The sequence below is a fragment of the Vulpes vulpes genome, chromosome 9 (genome assembly GCF_048418805.1).
Source record: "Vulpes vulpes isolate BD-2025 chromosome 9, VulVul3, whole genome shotgun sequence".
Lineage (NCBI taxonomy): Eukaryota > Metazoa > Chordata > Mammalia > Carnivora > Canidae > Vulpes > Vulpes vulpes.
Genome location: NC_132788.1, coordinates 32672501 through 32693569, shown reverse-complemented (window position 1 = coordinate 32693569; position 21069 = coordinate 32672501). Strand labels below are relative to the sequence as shown.

Here is a 21069-nt window from a genome sequence, read left to right as displayed (position 1 = left end):
GCAGAATTCTAAGTAAGAAATGTAGATGGAATGATGAGATTTTAAAAAATCACCATCTGACAACCACCACAGAATGACAGGATGATACTTTAAAGAAATTTGGCATATATTACCTTAAGTAACCAAAGTCCCATCACCAATAATGGTACAAATATACACCATGCTCTGAGAAGCACTTTGTGGAATTCCTGCCAAAATACATAACCCAAATCTAAGCACAAAGATATATTTGACAGATGCAACTGAAGGATATTCTACATTATAATCGACCTGTATGTACTCTTCAAAAATGTCAAGGCCATAAAAGACATAGAAAGACCAAAGATCTGCCCGGGTTAAGACACTGAAGAGAAATGACAACTAAACTCAGTTGTGATCCTGAACTGGATCCTGACCAGAAATAGTTTTGGGTGTTTTGTTTTTGTTTTTGTTTTTTTTTTTGCTAAATAAGACATTAGGGGGGAAATTAATGAAATCTGTCTGTATACAGTAAAATTGTATCCATGTTCACTCAGGAAATACACATTGAAGTATTTAGAGAGCTTTCTGTAATTTTACTCTGGGTTCAAAATTGTGTGGAGAGAGAGCATGATAAAGCATATGTGATAAATATTAACATCTGGGAACATACAAGAATTCTTGTACTATTTTTACAACTTTTCTCTACATATGAAATTATTTAGCATCTGGAAAAAAAGGGAAAAAAACAAATCCAAATAAATGAACACAAATAAATGAACATAATAAATGAAAACAAAACCAGTTAAAAGAACCTCTTTATTTTCCTTAATAATAATGCTAGGATCGTATTTAATACATTCTACTCATCAGATCATGAAATTTTAGAGCTGTAAGAAAAATGTATTATCTCTCAACAAAACTCTGCCATTTATAGGTGGAAACCGTGAAGTTAAAGGACTTCCTCAAGATCTTGCCAACTGGTTCAAGGCAGAGCCAAGGCTACTATCCTGCTCTGACTCAGCTCTTTCACATTGCAAGCTGTCTCTGAATACCTTTATATTGTCATCTACTCTATAAACATGTGATACACCAACATATTTAGCTCAATCTTCTCTTATATTCTAGTAAGCTCATGTGGCAAACCACTTTCAGGCGATCTAAATCTCATCTTAAAAAGGCATTTAAGGGATCCCTGGGTGGCGCAGCGGTTTAGCGCCTGCCTTTGGCCCAGGGAGCCATCCTGGAGATCCGGGATCGAATCCCACGTCGGGTTCCCGGTGCATGGAGCCTGCTTCTCCCTCTGCCTGTGACTCTGCCTCTCTCTCTCTCTCACTGTGTGCCTACCATAAGTAAATAAAAAAAATAAAAAAATAAAAAAAAGGCATTTAAGTATTACTGCTCCTAAAAATCTTCAGTAACTAATATCGATAAACATGTTGAGTTCAGAATTATGCAGGATACTGTAGCAAATGCTAAAAACACAATATTAACACACTATAGTATTAAGTGATACTGTTAGGTCCATGATGATAGATACCAAGTCTACATTATTCATCATTACAACTCCAACCCTTAGGACAGTACCTGACATACAATAAATATTCAGATAATTGCTAAGTAAAAGACAATCCATAGTACAAGAAAGAAATCTATGTACAGATTAATCATAATCATAATACCCACAGTGCTAACCAAGTGTCATGAAACAACAAATAAGTTATTTTTGCTTGGTGATCTACAAAGGCTCCAGAAACTTAATGAAACCAAAGCTAAGTCTTACAAGACAAATAATTCAACAGACTTGGAAGCAATGGGGTGGTGAGAGGGAGGGTAGAAGGAATTAGATAAAAGACTGAAGGCTAGAAAATATGTGGTATTTCTATTGAATTTTTAAACATAGGCTTACCTATCGCTGCTGCAAGTTCTGGATCGAAAATATCTGTGAACCTCAAGAGCAGGCTAAAGAGATGTTTAAACGACAGATTAGAAATTTGTCTTTAACCATTTGGCAAAACGTTCATGATTATATTTTGTCACAAATTAGACACAGGTAAAAATAGCTGATGTAGGTCTGCTCACATGAATAATGCCTCACTGCAGAAATACAGAGAGGAATTAAATTATTGGAAGGCAATAAAAGAATCCCAAGAGCAAAGAAGTTTCCTTAACGTATTCCCCATACTCCCCTACATAATTCTCAACTGTGAAAAGATTTGGGTTTCACGGGGTGCCTGGGTGGCTCGATCCGTTAGCCATCTGCCTTCAGCTCAGGTTATGATCTCAAGGTCCTGGGACCCAGACCCAAGTGGGGTTCTCTGCTCAGCGGTGAGTATGCTTTTCTCTCTTACTCTTCCTCTGTACTCTCCCTCTCTCTGTCACTCTCTCTTCTCAAACAAATAAAATTAAAAAAAAAAAAAAAAGATTTAAGCTTGATTTTGGTTTTTAACTATAAATGTATGTCCTTGTGAGAAAATAGTAGCAACACGTCATACTGCGATGTGGACAAAAGAGGGGAAAATAAGTCTCTTGGAATGCAACAAGCTAATTTTGTGTTTAAATCTCCACTCTGAATTCAAGTATAAACAGAAAGCTGTAGACTGATAAACAGAAAGGGTAGACTGACCACACAATAGATAGCCAGAGTAAGTACAATCTGGCAAATGCTAGGCAGGGTGAATGCAAAAGTAGGCAATAGGGAGCTCCCGAAAGCTTTTTTTTAAAAACAGAATTCTTGACAAAAACTGTTCTACATTTTAATGCCAGCAAAAAAAATGCCAGCAAGAAAATTAACAAAACACAACTGCCATGGTTATGGTGAAAGATAAGGACTAAACCTAAGAAATGGTAAACAAAATAGAAAGAGATGAGAAATGAAAATAATAGCAAAAGACACATATGAGTACTCTAAGATTTCATATCTCCCAGAATTATTTATTTATTATAAGGCAGAAGGGTCAGTTATTAGAAGCTCTTCAAAAATACAATCTAAGCTTCTATTAAAGCCCTAAATTTATCAAATTAATCCATTTTCTCTCACATTATCTCCTACAATAGGACAAGACTGTTCTATCGACCTGTATGCATTAATAATAACAAGGAAATAGCTATCAGATGTCTGAAATGAAAAAAAAAAAAGTATGAATTTTTGCTGCTAGAGGTTTTTTTTTTTTTTTTGTCCAGAGTATACTGCAACACATAATGGCCTTTTGGTATTCAAAAGCTGGTGTCTGGGACACCTGGGTGGCTCAGTGGTTGAGTGTCTGCCTTCCTAGAGTCCCACATTGGGCTCCCTGCATGGAGCCTGCTTCTCCCTCTGCCTATGTCTCTGCCTCTCTCTGTCTCTCATGAATAAATAAATAAAATCTTAAAAAAAAAAAAAAGCCGGTGTCATTAATTGTATTGAAGGGTTAACTCTCCCTTTCTTGGTTTTGCTTTCTTGTGTTTCCGATGAAACCAGCATCATAAAAGTAAAATAAATAGATTTTCTACTTAACATTGAACCCTCTTGATTATAACTTTGCTTACTTCTAACATGAGTTAGGTGACCGCACTAACAAGAATCTTAAGACTGCACTTGTAAAAATGTTCTCTCCCCAACATGAAGTTTTTAAATTCATAAAAGTCAAGACTTCACATTTTAAGAATGGAAAAGGTATGTATCCGTACTCAGTTACTACAAAGACTCCGTTACAAAAACAAAAGAAACTTGCAGAGTAGTAGTGGTAGTAAAAATACCAGAATAATAAAATAACAATGGTATTGGCTATTATTTATTGGACAGTAACAACGTGCCAGACATTTGAACCAGTGGTTCTTCTTACAGAATTGCTAATCCTTCCAATAACCCTTGTCATTAAAGGTACTTTGTCAGAAAACCAGGGAACTGATATGGTACAAAACAACAAATTTTAATACCAGCTCTGAATATAAGCAGGTCATGGCAAGGGATACATTGTTAGCTGGAAATGTATTCTAAACTCTATGTTATGCTTCTTCCTAGGCAGAGAGTCTACTTCTCTATTAAGACTTTTTAAAGACTCCACAACCAGAAAGTGATTAAAAACCAATGCTATTTATGCGTTCATATTTTCAAAGTTAGAGGAGAAAAATACTCACCATGCAGAGCTACAGATGGAAGGAGTAACTACCAGTTAGAGGAAATTAAATTTGTAATAAACAGTGCGATCATAACTAGTCTGCATTCTTAATTTACAAATGAAGTTGGCCAAAAAGGATGGGGATACAGAGACATAGGAGGGACAGCAATTTAGGTAACGGAAGGTCTCTAAACCCCTTCCAGTTTCTGAAACACTTTGCTAGTTCTTTTTTTTTTTTTTTTTTTTAAGATTTTACTTATTTATTCATGATAGACATAAAGAGAGAGAAAGAGTCAGAGACACAAGGCAGAGAGAGAAGCAAGCTCCATGAGGGACCCCGACGCGGGACTCGATCCCAGGGCTCCAGGATCGCGCCCCAGACCAAAGGCAGGCGACGAACCGCTGAGCCACCCAGGGATCCCCATTTTGCCAATTCTTTACTTCACCATGGCTCAAAGCATCTTATACATTTAACATTAGATAAGGTTTGAGGGATTTTTATTCCAACCTCATTTTTCAAATGAAGAAATGAAGGCCTAGAACATTCAAGTATCGCAAAAAAGGTCACATAAGTGGCAGCACCAGTTTCATAATCTGGATCTCCTGGCTGCTACCACTCACGTTGATCAAACTCCAACAGTCTGAAATAAACTGGAAAAATAACCTACTAATTTGAATTAGTTAAGATATCCTTTGTTGTGCAACAATACAAATGACATTTCACTTCCACTAACTCTAGATCTGTAAAGAAATATAAACTTATTGGTCAGAACAATTATTAAAGACTGCATCCACGACAAATGTTTTTGTACTAACTCAAAAAGCACAGGCTTCTATCTTAGTAGAGCCATTTGTTCTCCAGGTACCCAGAAAGAATAAGTATTCAACGTTGTTTCCCATAGCACAGCACAGGTGCCAATAATGCATATCTAGCTAGAAAAGTAAGCCAACTTTCTCCCTGACCACAACTCTTTCTTTCTTTCTTTCTTTTTTTTTTTTACAACCCTTTCTTGAAAGAGGTAAAGGTATTAAAATTTGGCAGTGAGCAGCTGAAAATTCATTAAGTACTGAGAAAAATTTGGAGCAGATTAGATCCAAACATGTTTGTCTAAGGGAAGGGTCTAAGGAATCTAATAAATCCACTTAGCAGATCTGATGCTAGAGAAAGAACCTCAATTATGTAAACACTCTATAAACCTTCCAGAAAAGTTTAACACAACTTAACCAGTCATCCACCGGATACATTTAGGAAAATGTTGCCAACCAAAAATTGTATTGGGTTGAACTATATGAAATGACAGTCAACCATTCCTGACTTCAGAATCAGCAATTTCATATGCCTTAACCTACATGAGAGTCACATCTCAAGAAAAAAAAAAAAAAAAAAGGTCACAGGGCTATAGAAGTCCTATTAAGACAATGTTCAATATAGCAACTTTTTAACCCTCAAATATAATAGATGGTGATCGTGAAAATTACTCAGTCCTTTAAATAATGCACACACACACACACACACACACTCCCCATACTACTATGCTAGCCCACAGTGTTTCATTAATTTATTCCTTGTTATGTACAAATCTTTCACTCCAAAATACGCTGTACTTAATATATTTAAATGAGAAAAATTAGAAAATATATTGTCATACTTTAAAAATATATAAAACTACAAAAAGAATGTATTACAGAATAAAATCTGAAATCCTTACGCATCTACAAAAGTAAAACTTGATGAAGTGATTTGAACTTCTGGAACTGAATACTGTTTAAAAACCAGGACAGCCTCGACTACTAGGAATAACAATAATAATAATAATAGCCAGATGGCAAGGGTAACTTTACCTGGAGAACTCTAAGGCTTCAGTGATATCACAAGTGCTTGCAACACCCACTGCTCGAGCTCCACTGCTCTCACCTGATCTCAACTCGAACTCCTGCCAATTATAATTTTCCCTCAAGAAAAAGCCAAGAAAAGAAACAACATACTAATTTGTTCCTTGACCTCTCTGTGCTGTGGCAGAATGCGGAGTAAAACAATTACCCTTTATTCTCAACGGTGGTCCCAGCTTAAACTCACAGCATCTTGGACTACAGTAAATTACTCCAGGAGTCAGAAGACCACAGGGTTCTTTCACAAGCTGACTCCGAAAAGCACGGGGGGTGGGGCACCCAAGCAGGCCAGGAACGTGACCTAGGGCGTCACGAAACGTTCTGCGTGGAACACTACGTATTCAGAGAAAGTCTGACAGAAAGCAAAGGACTGAAGTTACAGCTCCACTCGCGGGCTGACGGCGAGCCTGAGCGCCCCCCTGCCCCGCCCGCCGCCAGCCCAGACTCGGGCCCACACCCGCCCGCCGCGCCCGAGGCTGCTCGGCAGCGAACCCGCCGGCGGAGCCGAGCGGCGGCCCTCGGAACTGTTCTTTATCTGGTACAACAGGAGGGGAAACGTATCCAGACGAGTCGGGCCTGCCAGAGGCCGACACCCAGGCGGGCGTGGCGGGGGGCGGGGGGGCGGCCGGGGCCGGGCCGGGGCCGCGGGCCGCGCCGCCGACAGGCCTGGGAGCACGCGCGGAGCCCGCCCCCCGGCCCGCACCTGCCGCTGCCTTTACCGTTCCGGAGCCGCCCAGCACACAGCCGCCACGGCGGCAGAAAGCCCGCTGCCCTCGTCACCGCCCGCAGACCCGCCTCACCTGGACTTGCCCACGCCACTCTCGCCGATGTTGACGACCTTCAGGGTAGTCAGCACGTCCCCCTCCATCCTGACCCTGCTCCGCTCTGAGCCCAGCCGGCCTCCCGGGTCCGGCTCTCAACCCTTCCCCCGGGCGCGGTGGCCGCGCATGCGCAGCGCTGCGCACCTGAAACCTTCCTTCTACCCGGGCTGTTTAGGTTGCACAAGCGCCGGTCTCCCCGGTTCCGCCTTGAGGAAGCTCCGCATCTGCGCAAACTCAGAGTCTCCGGCGTCTTTCCGGAGTGATTAATCAGCCTTTGCGCAAGCGCGGATGGGAAGACCCGCGAGTGATCTCACCCTCCTTTTGTAGGCTGTCGCTGCTCCCCTGCCCTAACCTAAACTCTGTTCTACAGAGAGGACTCGGGGCTTCCCTGTTCTTGGTGCTATGGTATCAGTGCCCTCTGGGTCCCACGCCAGCTGGCTGGAACCTGCTCTGGCTTCATTCCTGCCAGCCTCATTTCTTGGGGGCTGTATCTTATTCTTTTTATGTTCTGAAATAATTCTTGGAACAACCTGGGTCTGTATCTAATACTCCCACTGTCCCCATTCCAAAGCAAGCGTGTGTGTGTCCTCTTCCTTGAGATCAGGTTCTCTTTATTCATAAACTGAACTGAATCTGTCCACTTTTATTAGTTTTGCTCTTTTATAGGTAGAACATTTTCCCAAGCTTCTATCTATGATACTTTTTATAACTGCTTTCTCCCTTAATGCATTGACTTAGCATTTCATTACAAAAATAATAAGTAATAGTGAGAGCACCGTTTTTTCTTGTTCCCAATTTTAAGAATAGCTATAGAATTTCACCTATTGTTTGTTATTTCCCATGACTTATTAATGCAATGTAACATATTAGTGAATTTTGCTATATTATTCTATGCTGAGATAAAGCTTGATTGATTTTGGCAAATTATTCTGGCAAATTATTCCTTTATACACTGTTCAGTTATATTCTCTGGCACATTATTTATGAGTTTGCATATATAAATATATTCCTCAGTGAGACTGAGATATATTTCCTATAAGTCACTTTCACTTAGAGAAATTAATTAATTATTAATTTTTTGAGAGAAAGAGCAAGCACAGTGGGGAGGAGTGGAGAGAGAGAGAATATCAAGTAGGTTCCACACCCAGCACAGAGTCCGGAGGTGGGGGATGATCTCATGACCTTGAGACCAGTGGTTCACTTTATTACGAATATTTTCTTCACTGTGACTTAGTATAATATGTATATGCAATTAGAGTAATGATTACCAAACATTTTGACAAGTACAGAAAATAGTAGTTAATGTTTTGCATCTGCTACATGGTATGTCACCAAAAGAACCATTGATTCTGCAGAATAAGGAAACACCTACACAAAGTACATGACAGAAATATGAATGTCTAATGAATTTATTTTAATATTTGCTTACACATTTTTATAAAAGTTACCCTATGTTGTTTAAATTACCTGTTACCAAAATTAGTGCCTGAACGTTGTCATTTCCAGAGCTTAACTCTGGAAACCATTTTAAAATTGTAATCATTTTATTTCTGTAAAATGTATCATCCTTCATTTCTAAATATCTAATTTCTAAAATTAAAGAGCTCTGAGATCTCTTCCTTATAACAGCTTTAGTGGTGCTGTTTTGTTTGGTAGACTCAAGTCCTACCAAGAGAGAAAACCAAGAATTATATCTAATGACCTCAAATTCAGACTATAGACTGCAGAAGGAGAAGGCAGACTGCTCATACCTTCAGTCTGCAGCCCTGGAAAGCACTGCAGATCATCAGTGTTGTAAGAGCTTGCTGCAGGGTGTAGGGACCCATCGGTCCCTATCCTTCCCAAAGATTGTGCTGAGGGAAGACACCTCAATCAGGACAACACTGGAAAGTCTAAGAAACTGCCCAGATGAGTCTATGTCACCAAACTGCCACAAAAATTGAGATCAGAAACGCATAACCAAAACAATTGTTCTATACGTTATAAATATTGGCATAGTTATTTTGTTGTATATTGGGTATTTATTGAGTTTGCACAAAGTGCTAGCACTGTTTGACACTCCTTAGAAGCAGGTACTCTGGTTGGTTCCCATTTAACTTGTCCAAGGTTACACACTCAAGATGGTGCCCAGTTGGGAGGTGAACACAGGCACCTGACTACAGAGCTCATAACACTAACTGGTGCACAATGCTACCTCCGAATAACTGAATGTGAAGGGCTAGATTTATTGGTACAAATGACACAAACACAACTTTGTGTCTTCTTTCCCTAGGTTATATTATTAAGGATTTAACAACCTTTCTAGCTTTATATTTTTTGAGTCTTATATCACTGTTTACAGGCTCTGGTTTATCACAAGTACTATTTCATGTGCAAATTCCACATAGTAAAAATTTTTTAAAATAGGACTTAAATCACAAAGCTGTCCCATTTGTAGTACTAGCAAAATGAGTATCAAAGAATCTGCTCTGCTCTCAAAATGCTAAGTCAAACATGAACCCCATAGAGTCATGGCTCCCCCAAACAGGCAAAACCATGAGCATATGTGCACATACACAATTTCCCTGAGAAAAGGTCACATGGCTTTTATCAAATACTCTCACCTTAAAACATGAAGAACCACTACACTAAAATCTCTTAAAATGTAAAACTGTGACTTCTCATATAACTTTATTATATAGGAAGAAAGTTAATCCATAAAAACAACCTTGGCTGTGATATATTTTCATGGTAATGTAATAAGTTGGTATTGTGACTCATTCGAAAGCAAAGTTAGAGAAAAATTGAAAATTTCTGCAGTAAGGTTTACAATGAACAACTATGTTAAAAGAAGAAAGCAACATTAAGTGGGTACAGTGTTAACTGTTTCATCAATATGTGAGCTAGAGTGTCTGAATTATCTTTCCTTCACTTATTCCTGAAGGGAAAAGAACAAATGGCTCTATTAGTTTACGATACCTCCCTATAAGAGTGACAGAACTGAATTAACATTTTAGAGATTATCTTTCTGTAGCTTCCGCATTTGAGTTTTTTCTTTTTTTTTTAAGATTTTATTTATTTGTTTATGAAAAATACAGAGAGAGAGGCAGAGACACAGGCAGAGGGAGAAGCAGGTTCCATGCAGGGAGCCTAATGTGGGACTCGATCCTGGGACTCCAGGATTATGCCCTGGGTCAAAGGCAGGTGTTAAACCGCTGAACCACCCAGGGATCCCCACATTTGAGTTCAAATGTATGTTACAACAGGAATTAAAAACATCAACTTTTATTGACAATATAATGCAATCACTTGAAATCTTAGATAAAAAGCACTTAATGTGTATTTGTTACTGAAAAGCAGATATTTTTGAGGCACCTGGATGGCTCTGTCAGTTAAGCATCTGCCTTCAGCTCATGTCATGATCTTGGAGTCCTGGGATCAGTGGGATCAGCTCAGTGGGGGGCCTGCTTCTCCCTCTCTCTGTTGCTCTCCCTGTTTGTGTTTTCTCTTGTTCTCTCAAATGAATCAATGAAATATTTTTTTAAAGATTTTTTAGAAATACAACCATGAATGACCTGTATCCTCAATACTATTTTGCAGATTGGAGCAGGGAAAGTGAAAAAGAAGAGAATTAAAGCTTACCCACATCACATATTCCCCTGTTAGTACACAAACACATTACAGCAAAGCAATATAATAATTTTACCCAAACTTGATATCTTTTCTCTTTGTGCAGCAGATGAGGATACATCATTCTATAGTGTAATAAGGAAATTTCTTTTGAACTGTACAACATGTGCTTTTACTGATTTTTATGTGACAGAGTTAGGAATTTAGTCTGTTCTCTTTTTTTAAATTTTTTGTGTGAGAGAGAGAGATAGTGCTTGCATGCATGGGCATGTACTTGCTAGCAAGGAGGAGGGGAGGGGTCACAGCAGTGGGAAAGAATGTTAAGTAGATCTCACACTGAGCTTTGATCCCAATGTGGGACTCAATCTCACAACCCTGAGATCATGACTTTGTGACCATGATCCAGGGCAAAATCGAGAGTCCAACTCCTAACTGACTGAGGCACTCAGGCACCCCAGGGATTTAATGTGTTTTAAGAGTTAGCAAATACAAGGATTCCATCCTTCAAGTTGGAAGAAACAAAACAGAATTCACATTCTTGTTATATTATCACTATATAATGGAAGTGTTTGAACCTAAGTCTGTCAATACACCCCAGTAAGTTGAATGACATCCATTATCCAGGAATTGCTGTGCTTACTTTTGTTTGTTTTGTTTTTCTAAGATTTTATTTATTTATTCGAGAGAGAGAGAGCGGCAGACACACAGGCAGAAGGAGAAGCAGGCTCCGTGCAGGGAGCCCAATGTGAGACTCGATCCCAGTACTCTGGGATCATGCCCTGAGCCAAAGGCAGACGCTCAACCACTGAGCCACCCAAGCATCCTTGTTTTGTTTTTAGATTTATTAGAGAGAGAGAGAGAGAGAGAGAACGGGGGCGGGGAAGGCAGAAAGAGAGGGAGAAAAAGAATCTCAAGAAGGCTCCATGCTCATTGGCTCAAATCATGACCCTGAGATTAGGACCTGAGCCAAAATCAAGAGTCAAATGTTCAACAGACTGAGCCACCCAAGAAAGCTCCAAGTATGCTTTAATCTTAATAATGGATGAAAGGCAATAAAGAAAGGAACTTTGTAGCAATGTAAACAAGGAAAGTTTTTTTTTCCAAACTAGACTACAATATTTGGTCCTGAAAATACATTTAATATTTGTTGAACATTCAACATAAAAATACTTACAATGTATCCCTGAGACATCACCTTGTTTTGGAAACTTATTCCAGAAGCGAAGACAAAGAACATGGGGGAGGGGAATCTAATCCACAAACAAAAGTGGTTGATGGGAAAAACATGCAGTGCATCAATAGGAACCCAGAGCCAATTAAATTTTGGTCCAAGAGTCAATTGAGATTCATGATAAAGCAGCCAAAGAATTACTTTTATCCTTATTGTAGAAACAGACATTTGAATTAGGGCTCACTTGAATAAGAAAACGCAATCACACGTCTACTTTTAAGAATTTAAGTCCAGGGGGTATATGCAATCTTTAAATACAGCTCTTATTATCAATGGAAATCACAGCAGAAATCTACCAGCTGTCCTCCTAATCCCCAAACTAGATTGATAAATGTTTTGAAATTTTACAGTCCATTTTCTCTGATACTGATTTTGCATTCTTAATCACTTCTCCAGAAACTCTACTTCTGCTAATTAAGCATCCTAATAAAAATGTATGAACACATATACATGAACACACATCTTATTCTTCCTTAGCTTTTCTCTCAGCCTCTGAGCCCACATTTTTTAAACATTTCCTTAGAGCTTCCTTTTATTACATCGTCCATAACAAGACACCTGCTATTCTTTCCTTTGTAACTTTTAGCAATTTAACGGCACCATGTGTGAATATGGTTGAGAAAAAGGGTATAGGGTATTGTTAAAATTATTTTTTGTTGTTTTTTTCAAGTTCTAGATTATTAATCAAGTCATTTATTTCAATTCTCATTATTATTATTTAAGACGAAGGTATGGTTTTTTCCAAAGTTATTGGCAAATTAACTTAAATCCTCCCCAAAATATTTAATGGTAATCCAGTGCAGAGATAAAATCAAGATTATGAACACTCTTCTACCTTCCCTCTTACCCCAAATTCCTAGAAATGACAGGGAAACGATTAAAATATATAACAGTGCTGGAAAGCAAGAGAGAAGAAAAACTTTTGAGGCGTTTCTAAGAGACAGAAAGGAGATAGAAGTGGTGGAGGAAACAGCCATGGGAAAAACACAGAGGAAAAAACTGCTGAGAAACTGGATGCTCTGCAATTTCTAAACTCAGAGGAGATGGGTGCAAGAGGGATGAGAGATGGATGGAGCCCCTTCCTCCTTCTGCAAAGACCCTCCTCCCCATTGTCAAGGAGCAAGTAGCTGAAGCATTTGCTCTAGGCTGGAGAAGTGTGTGTAGACAATTCAGCTGCCCTTTGCAAACGGTGAACAAAGCAATCCTTCCTAAGGCTATGAATACCTACCATTCCTCATTTGGTAACACATCCTATTCCTTCTCCCCATCACTGGAGACATCTCAACAAATACAGTACCCAAACCCAGAACTGCCAAATATATGAGGAAAATAAGTATCATAAAAGAGATGTTCCAAACTTCATGAACAGAACCTAATACAAGAGGGAAAAAATGCTCAGTAGAAGGCCTTTTTTTTTTATGGTGAAAAAATTTATATTTAGATTTATAGCCGGCTGGACTCAGTTTAGATGATCCCAATTTTGTTGGCAACATCCAAAGCATCATAGTCAGGAGCCAGTCGAACATATGCTTTCTTCTCTCCATCAGGCCTGATCAAGGTGTTGACCTTGGCCACATCAATGTCATAGAGCTTCTTCACAGCCTGTTTGATCTGGTGCTTATTGGCCTTGACATCCACAATGAACACAAGTGTGTTGTTGTCTTCTATTTTCTTCATGGCTGACTCAGTAGTTAAGGGGAACTTGATGATGGCATAGTGATCAAGCTTGTTTCTCCTGGGGGCGCTCTTTTGAGGATATTTTGGCTGCCTTTGGAGACGCAAGGTCTTGGGTCCTCGGAATGTAGGTGACGTGCGGATCTTCTTTTTTTTGTGACTGTGCACGCCTTTCAGCACCGCTTTCTTAGCTTTCAAGCCTTTGCTTTGGCTTCAGCTTTGGGAGGGGCAGGGGCTTCCTTCTTCGCCTTCGGTGCCATCTTAGTGAAAGGGGCCTTAATAGAAGGCCTTAATAGAAGTGAAATTAATATCCTCAGAAGAACATCATAACTATGAAAAAAAGAACAGGTCTTATAAAAATACAATTTTAGATCTTAAAAATAAAAAAGTTATTATTACAATAAAACTCAGTATATTGGCTGAATGATAGAATTGACACAACCGAAGAGCAAGTTAATAAGCTGATTACCCAGCTCTGAATGCAGTAACAGAATGAATGTATAGGAAGGATGACAAAAGTTGAAGCTTGAGAAGGGGGTGCCTGGGTGGTTCAACTAGTTAAATGTTTGACTTTTGGTTTCAGCTCAGATAATGATCTCAGGGTCACGAGCCCACATGTGGCACCAGTGCTCAGCACAGTCTGCCTGAGATATTCTCTCTCTCTCTCTCTCTTTGCCCATCCCCCTACTCTGTCTCTCAAATAAATACATCTTTTTTTTTTAATTTTTATTTATTTATGATAGTCACAGAGAGAGAGAGAGAGAGAGAGGCAGAGACACAGGCAGAGGGAGAAGCAGGCTCCATGCACCGGGAGCCCGATGTGGGATTCGATCCCGGTCTCCAGGATCGCGCCCTGGGCCAAAGGCAGGTGCCAAACCGCTGCGCCACACAGGGATCCCTCAAATAAATACATCTTAAAAAAAAATTGAGGCTTGAGAGAAAGTCCCAGAAAATCCTGCATCTATCAAATATGAGTTCCAAGTTAAAAAGAGAAAGAGGACTGAAAAAAAAGTAATAAAAGTAATGACAGGAAAACATCAAAAGTGAGTCTCCAGATTTAAAGGGATTATTAAAAATTAAGCAGGATGAAAAACAACCATAGATATTAAAGAGGTTCAAAACAAGTGTCCCCAAAGTGTGTCATTTGGGCACCTGGACCATTTTAAACTGAAAACAATCAAGACCCAGAAAACTCAGGAAAAATTCTTACTGCTCCCTTAACTACCTGAAAGAATTTAGACAGAGGCCTAGCCCAGAAAGACAACTATTATCTGGAGTAATTTTTTTTTATTATTATTAGAGTTCAATTTGCCAACATAGAGAATAACACCCAGTGCTCATCCCATCAAGTGCCCCCCTCAGTGCCCATCACCCAGTCACCCCAACCCCCCACCCACCTCCCTTTCCATCACCCCTTGTTCATTTCCCAGAGTTAGGAGTCTCTCATGTTCTGTCTCCCTTTCTGATATTTCCCACTCATTTTTCCTCCTTTAGGAATAATTTTTTTTTATCTGAGTGACAGGTCTGTATGGCAGGGCAAACATCTAACTGCCAAACATCTTTTTTCCTTATTGTCCTGTGAATCATCCTCCTCCCTTTGAAGCCCCAGGTCCCTGTCCCATTTCTTAGCTGATGATGGCATATAAAACGGAACTGCCCAGCTTGACCTTATGTCTCATATTCTTTTTTTTTCTGACAGCAATAAATTTATTAAGTATTCCCCCCCAAAATATAAATACAAACCAGTAAAAACAAAAAACAAAACAAACCATAAAACAGGCCTGAGGCCTGGAGCTGACAATAAAGCAGACACGATGGAGCTGACCTATGGTGGGAAAACAGGACCCACGTGGGTGGGGATGCTGTAAATACTGGAGGACAAACACTCGGGAGCCCTAGGGCGCTGTGACCAGAGCTGGTGGGGGCAAGGCTCGGGGCAGGGTCAATGGCAACATGGCTCTGGGGGACAGGCCTCTGGGCCACAGCGACAGCCTGGCTCTGCCCCTCCAGCTGCTTCACTTGGGGCCCTGAGCCTCGGCTCCTCCTGGTCATCTTCGTACATCTCGCCCTCCTCCTCGGCGTGGCGTCCTGGTGCTGCTGGTACTCGGGCACCAGGTCGTTCACGTTGCTCTCGGCCTCGGTCAACTCCATCTCGTCCATGCCCTGGCCCGTGTCCCAGGGCAGGAAGGCCTTGCGCCGGAACATGGCTGTGAACCGCTCCAGATGCGCTTGAACAGCTCCTGGATGGCCGTGCCGTTGCCCATGAAGGTGCAGGACATCTGGAGCCCCGGGGTGGGATGTCACACACGGCTACCTTCACGCTGTTCGGGCTCCACTGGACGAAGTAGCTGCTGTTCTTGCTCTGGACGGCCAGCATCTGCGGTCCACCTCCTTCATGGACGTGCGCCCGCGGAAGACGGTGGCCACGGTCAGGTCGAGGCCACGGGGGGGCACAGGCAGCCGTCAGGTTCTTGGCATCGACCATCTGCTGAGTGAGCTCGGGCACCGTGAGCGCGCGGTCCTGCCGGCTGCCCCTCGCGGAGAGTGGGGCACAGCGGGGCACGGAGAGGTGCGGGCGGGGCAAGGGCACCATATTCACGGCCAGCTTGCGCGGGTCAGCGCTGAGTTGACCGGGGAAGCCGAGAGACTAGTGACGCCGCTCAGGGTGGCCGACACCGGACGGTTGCGGTCACCGTAGGTGGGCGTGGCCTCTTGAGTGCGGAAGCAGACGTCATGCAAAGCCTCACTGTCCATGCAGTAGGTCTCGTCCGTGTTCTCCACCAGCTGGTGCGGGGACAGCCTGGCGTTGTAGGGCTCCACCACTGTGTCCGACACCCTGGGCGAGGGCACCGCACTGAAGGTGTTCATGATGCGGTCGCGGGACTCCTCGCGCACCTTGCTGATGAGCAGTGTGCCCACCCAGGACCCTGTGCCCCCGCCGAGTGAGTGGGTCAGCTGGAAGCCCTGCAGGCAGTCGCAATTCTCACACTCCTTCCGCACCACATCCAGGACTGAGTCCACCAGTTCTGCACCCTCCGTGTAGTGACCTTTGCCCCAATTGTTGCCAGCCCCACTCTGACCAAAGATGAAGTTGTCAGGCCTGAAAAGATGCCCAAAGATGCCCAGACCGGACGCTGTCCAAGGTTCCAGGCTCAAGGTCCACCCGAATGGCCCGAGGCACATATGAGAAGAGGCCTCGTTGTAGTAGACGCTGATGCGTTCCAGCTGCAGGTCTGAGTCGCCCACATAGTTGCCACTGGGGTCTATACAGTGCTCATCACTGATGACCTCCCAGAACTTGGCTCCGATCTGGTTGCCGCACTGGCTGGCGTGGATGTGCACGATCTCCCTCATGCTCGGTGCGTGTGGCGGGCGGCTGCAGTACACACGTGGACGGGTTGGGGCTGGCTGCGGATATGTCTCATATTCTTACAGCCCCTCTCATACATATGTAATCAAATTTGTTTTCTCCTATTAATCTATCATAAGTTAATTCAATTATGAAACCAGTCAAATAACCTTGAAGAGTAGAAGGAATTTTTTTTCTCCCCAATAATATGTTCTTATGAGATGAAAAGAAGAATAATATCTTAAAAGCTTTCAAAGAAGAAATATAATTATCTGCAAAGAACGGATCCGATTGGTATTAAATTTTACTATAGGAAGAAGTGGATAAATTAAAATTTCAAAGTAGCAAATGAAAATATAAATTTGAATCCAAACAACAAAATATTCACCAGTAACAGGATGATTAGATGAGATACAGTACATTCATATTATGAGCTATGATTCAGCAGTTAATCATAACACCGTCTCTAAGACATATTGTTAGTGAAAAAGTAAGTTGCAGAAAGATATATGTCAATCATGGCTCAACCAGAGAAACAGAATTAGTAAGAAGTATGTAATAAGAGATGGATCACAAAAACTTGTCTCATGCAATTATCAAGGCTGGCTAGGCAAGCTGGAAAATCCCAGGGCATCAGGAAGGGAGTAATCTACATCTGTCAGTTGCAAGCTGAAACTCATGCCCCCAGACAGAATTTTTTCTTAAGAAAAGACTCAGTTCTGTTAAGACCTTTCAAATTGGGTTATCTGGGATAATATCCCTTCCTAAATCAACTGGTTATGGACTTTAATCACATCTTCAAAGTACCTTCAAAGCAACGCCTAGGTAAGTGTTTGATGGAATTATTAGGAACCATATAACCTCGCCAAGTTGACACATAAAACCAACCATCATGCATGTGACTTTACATACACATTTGTATTATGATACAGATGCACTGCTGCACAGTGTGTGCATGTGTGTATGTAGACAGAGAGTTCAGGAAGGATGCACACCAACTTGATAACAATAGGACAGAGTACAAATTGGCAAGTTGAAAAGTAGAGTGGTGTAGGGCAAAGAGGAGATTCACTTTTTATTCTTTATAGTTCTGGTTGGGGATGCTGATAATGAGGCAGACACGGATGTGCAGGGGCAGGAGGTAAATGAGAAAGTGCTGAGCCTTTGGTTTAATTTTTCTGTGACTCTAAAATTACTCTAAAAATTAATTCCTATTCTTTTTCTAAGATTTAATTTTTAATTTTTATTTTATTTTATTTATTTAAAGATATTATTTATTTATTTGAGACAGAGTGAGAGAGAAGAGCATGTGCACACAAGGGTGCGGAGCAGAAGGAGAAACAGACTCCCCATGGGTGCCCAATGTGGGGCTCAATTCTGGGGCTCTGGGATCATGACCTGAGGCAAAAGCAGACACTTAACTGACTGAGCCACTCAGGTGTTCCTTTTTAATTTTTATTTATTTATTTTTTTAGAAAGAGTGTGCACAAGCAGGGGTGGGAAGAGGCAGAGGGAGCAGGAGAAAGAGAATCTTAAGCAGCTCCAAGCCTCAATCTCATGACCCTGAGATCATTACCTAAGCCAAAATCAAGAGTCAGATGTTTAACTGACTAATCTACCCAGGCACTCAGAAGATTTTATTCTTAAGCAATCTCTACACCCAACAGGGGACCTGAACTCACAACCTTGAAATCAAATGTTGCATTTCCCACTGACTAAGCCAACCAGGTGACACTGTCCTTTTTTTAAATGACAGATTACCAGAAAAAAAAAGTAGCAATCAGATTGGTAGCAGAGCTCTCATCAGCAAGAATAAATGCTAAAAGGTAGTAGGAAAATATCTTTTATATACCTAAGGTAAAGAACTCATAACCTAGAATTCAATATATAATAAATTATCATTCAAAAGGAAGATAATTCAATATATATTCAAGTATGAAATGGGCACCTGGGTGGCTCAGTAGGTTACGTGTCTGCCTTCAGCTCAGGTCATGATCTTAGGGTCCTGGGATCAAGTCCTGCATCGGAGGACTGCTGAGCAGGGAGCCTGCTTCTTCCCCTCCCTCCCCCAGATCGTGTGCGATCTGTTTCTTTCTCTCTCTCTCTCTCTCTCTCTCTCTGTCTCTCTCTCTCTCTAACTCACTTTCTCTCTCAAATAAATAAATAAAACCTTTTTTTTTTAAGTTTGAAAAACCAAGAGTTTACTCCTCACTGGCATTTGTGAAGAAACTACTAAAGAATATGCATCAGCCATAAAACTGATTCAGAGAAGGAAAGAAGAAATTCAACAGGTGAGCAAATTCATTTGAAAACCATAGCTAAACTAAATGAAGTATTGAGTGTGAAAAAAATAATCACAGTATGAAGTATCTGGGTGGCCCAGTTGGTTAAGTGTCTGACTTGTTCTTTTGGCTCAGGTCATTATCTCAGGGTCCTGGGATCAGGCTCCACACTCAGTGAGTAATCTGTTTGAGGATTTTTCTCTCCTCCCTCTGCCCCTTCCTCCATTCTCTCTCTCTCTTAAATAAAAATAAATACATCTTAAAAGAAAAAATATAATAGTAATTTTCACAGATGTTTAAAAAATTGGAAAATTCTAGATAACAATACTCAGAAAGCTTATGGCAGGGTGGTTCAAATTGAAATTAAAAAATATAAATATTTTTGTTGCTTTTGGAAAAAAATAGTTAATACTTACCCTTAGAACTTGTTGGAGCCTGAGTGGCTCTACAGTGGTTAAGAGCCTAACTCTTGATTTTGACTCAGGTCAAAATCATCATCTCAGGGTTGTGAAACTGAGCTCCGTGTCAGGCTCCCCACTCATCAGGGAGTCTGCCTCTCTCCCTCTTCCTCTCCTTCTACCCCTCCCCCGTATGTGCGCTCACTCTTGCCCTCTCTCTCTAAAATAAATTTAAAAATAAAATAAAATAAAATAAATAAATAAATCTTAAAAAAATAAAAGAATTTGTTGGAGAAATGTAAAACTAAGATACATGTTAAAAATTTAAGAGCAATTTTTTAAACAAGCCACGAGAATTAAGAAAAACTGTAGTACTCCAACAATAAGATCAGGAATAAAAGTAGAAAAAGCAAGAGGGAATAAAAGCTTGGCAAGAAGATGACATAAAATTGGGTACATTCTAAGAAAATTAATAAATTCTTGAAAATTTCTCTTTAGAACACTATGCATCAAAACTCACAGTCATTAACCTAGTACATAAGTGAAAATTCGTAGTTTTAAATGCACTTATTATAAAATAGGAAGCAGTCAACTTAAGTTAGGAAAAGAATTTAAAAAGTTGGAAGAAGGAATAAAGGCAAAGATAAAAATTAAAAAAAAACAATGATCAAAGAATTTTAAGATAGAGTTAAACTGCAAAATCAAAACCTGCTTCTCTTAAAAGAGTAGTAAATAATTTTTTAAAGTGCTTTAAAAACCTTCCTAAGGAAAAAAGAGAGTAAACACAAATTAATAATAGGAATGGAAAAGGGATCATAAGTACAGATAAAAAACAGATTTTTTTTTTAAATTTTAAAAAACACATGAAAATGTTCTGGCAATTTAAAAATTAGTGACATAAACACATTTTTAGAAAAATTATCAGGTTGGCTTAAGAAGAAATTTAACACCTGATTCACCTTATACTACCAAAGAAATTTAATTGGTTGGTAAAAATTTCCATCTCTTAAAGGAACTAGGCCCAGATAAGTCAAAGGAGAGATTCAGCAATCTTTCAAGAAACAGGTTATTTCTGGTCTGGAGGAAGATGGCAAAGTTGGAGAATCCTAAACTCTCCTCCTCCTCCCATGGATACAAGAAGGTAACACTCACAGCAGTGGAAATAACCCAGAAAATGACCCAAGACTGGCAGAACAAAGAGAAGTCACACTGAAGAAGGTACGAAGGGCAAAGCAAAATGGACCATGAACATCCTTGGTGGAGAGGGACCTGGTGATGCAGAGAAAGGTAAAAAACAGACTTTCACACTGGGGACCCCACTAATGGAGAGGATAAATCCCCATAATGTTCGCCTTTGAAAGAGAAAGGGGCCGAATTTTATGAGTTCGTACATCCGGCGGACTTGACGCCTTGAATCTTAAAAATTGGCAGGCTCAGTTCTGGGAGAGCCTGGAGGGTGTTAGAAAGCTGAGTCTCCACTCTTAAAGAAATAGCACAACAAACAGCCCATGCAGACACAGTGCTAGAACCAACAATTTGAAAAACAGAGTGGGCAGGTAAGAGGGAGAGTGATTTCTTCATTTCAGAGTGTGGCTGGGAGATACAAGGATCATGGGAGACCCCTCCGGAGACAAAGGAACTGGCAGGTGCCATTCCCCTTGCCCCTGCCTCCCAGTATAAGCAATGGCCATCTCTGGGAACCAGCACTGTGCTGAAACTCACTACCTACTTTGTTTGCACCAAGCCCCTACCCCTTG

The 21069-nt window shown here is 40.7% G+C and overlaps 1 protein-coding gene, 1 long non-coding RNA gene and 1 pseudogene across 3 annotated transcripts; all 3 read right to left on the bottom strand.

Moving 5' to 3' along the window:
• Positions 1-1172: 1172 nt before the first annotated feature.
• LOC140593858 (uncharacterized) lies at positions 1173-6878 on the bottom strand. Of its 2 annotated transcripts, XR_011994196.1 has the most exons (4): positions 6749-6878; positions 5901-5992; positions 1868-1920; positions 1173-1301 (listed from the first exon to the last, which is right to left on the bottom strand). It is a non-coding gene; the product is annotated as an uncharacterized lncRNA (long non-coding RNA). The 2 variants fall into 2 exon arrangements; XR_011994197.1 differs by lacking the exon at positions 5901-5992 and having other exon boundaries at positions 6749-6831.
• Positions 6879-13023: 6145 nt separating this feature from the next.
• LOC140594056 (large ribosomal subunit protein uL23-like) lies at positions 13024-13543 on the bottom strand. The gene is given in 2 exon segments (XM_072722429.1): positions 13024-13483; positions 13486-13543. Coding segments are annotated over 2 exon segments (468 nt in total). The 3' UTR covers positions 13024-13073.
• Positions 13544-15225: 1682 nt separating this feature from the next.
• Positions 15226-16664, bottom strand: LOC140594008 (tubulin beta-3 chain pseudogene; annotated as a pseudogene).
• Positions 16665-21069: the final 4405 nt, after the last annotated feature.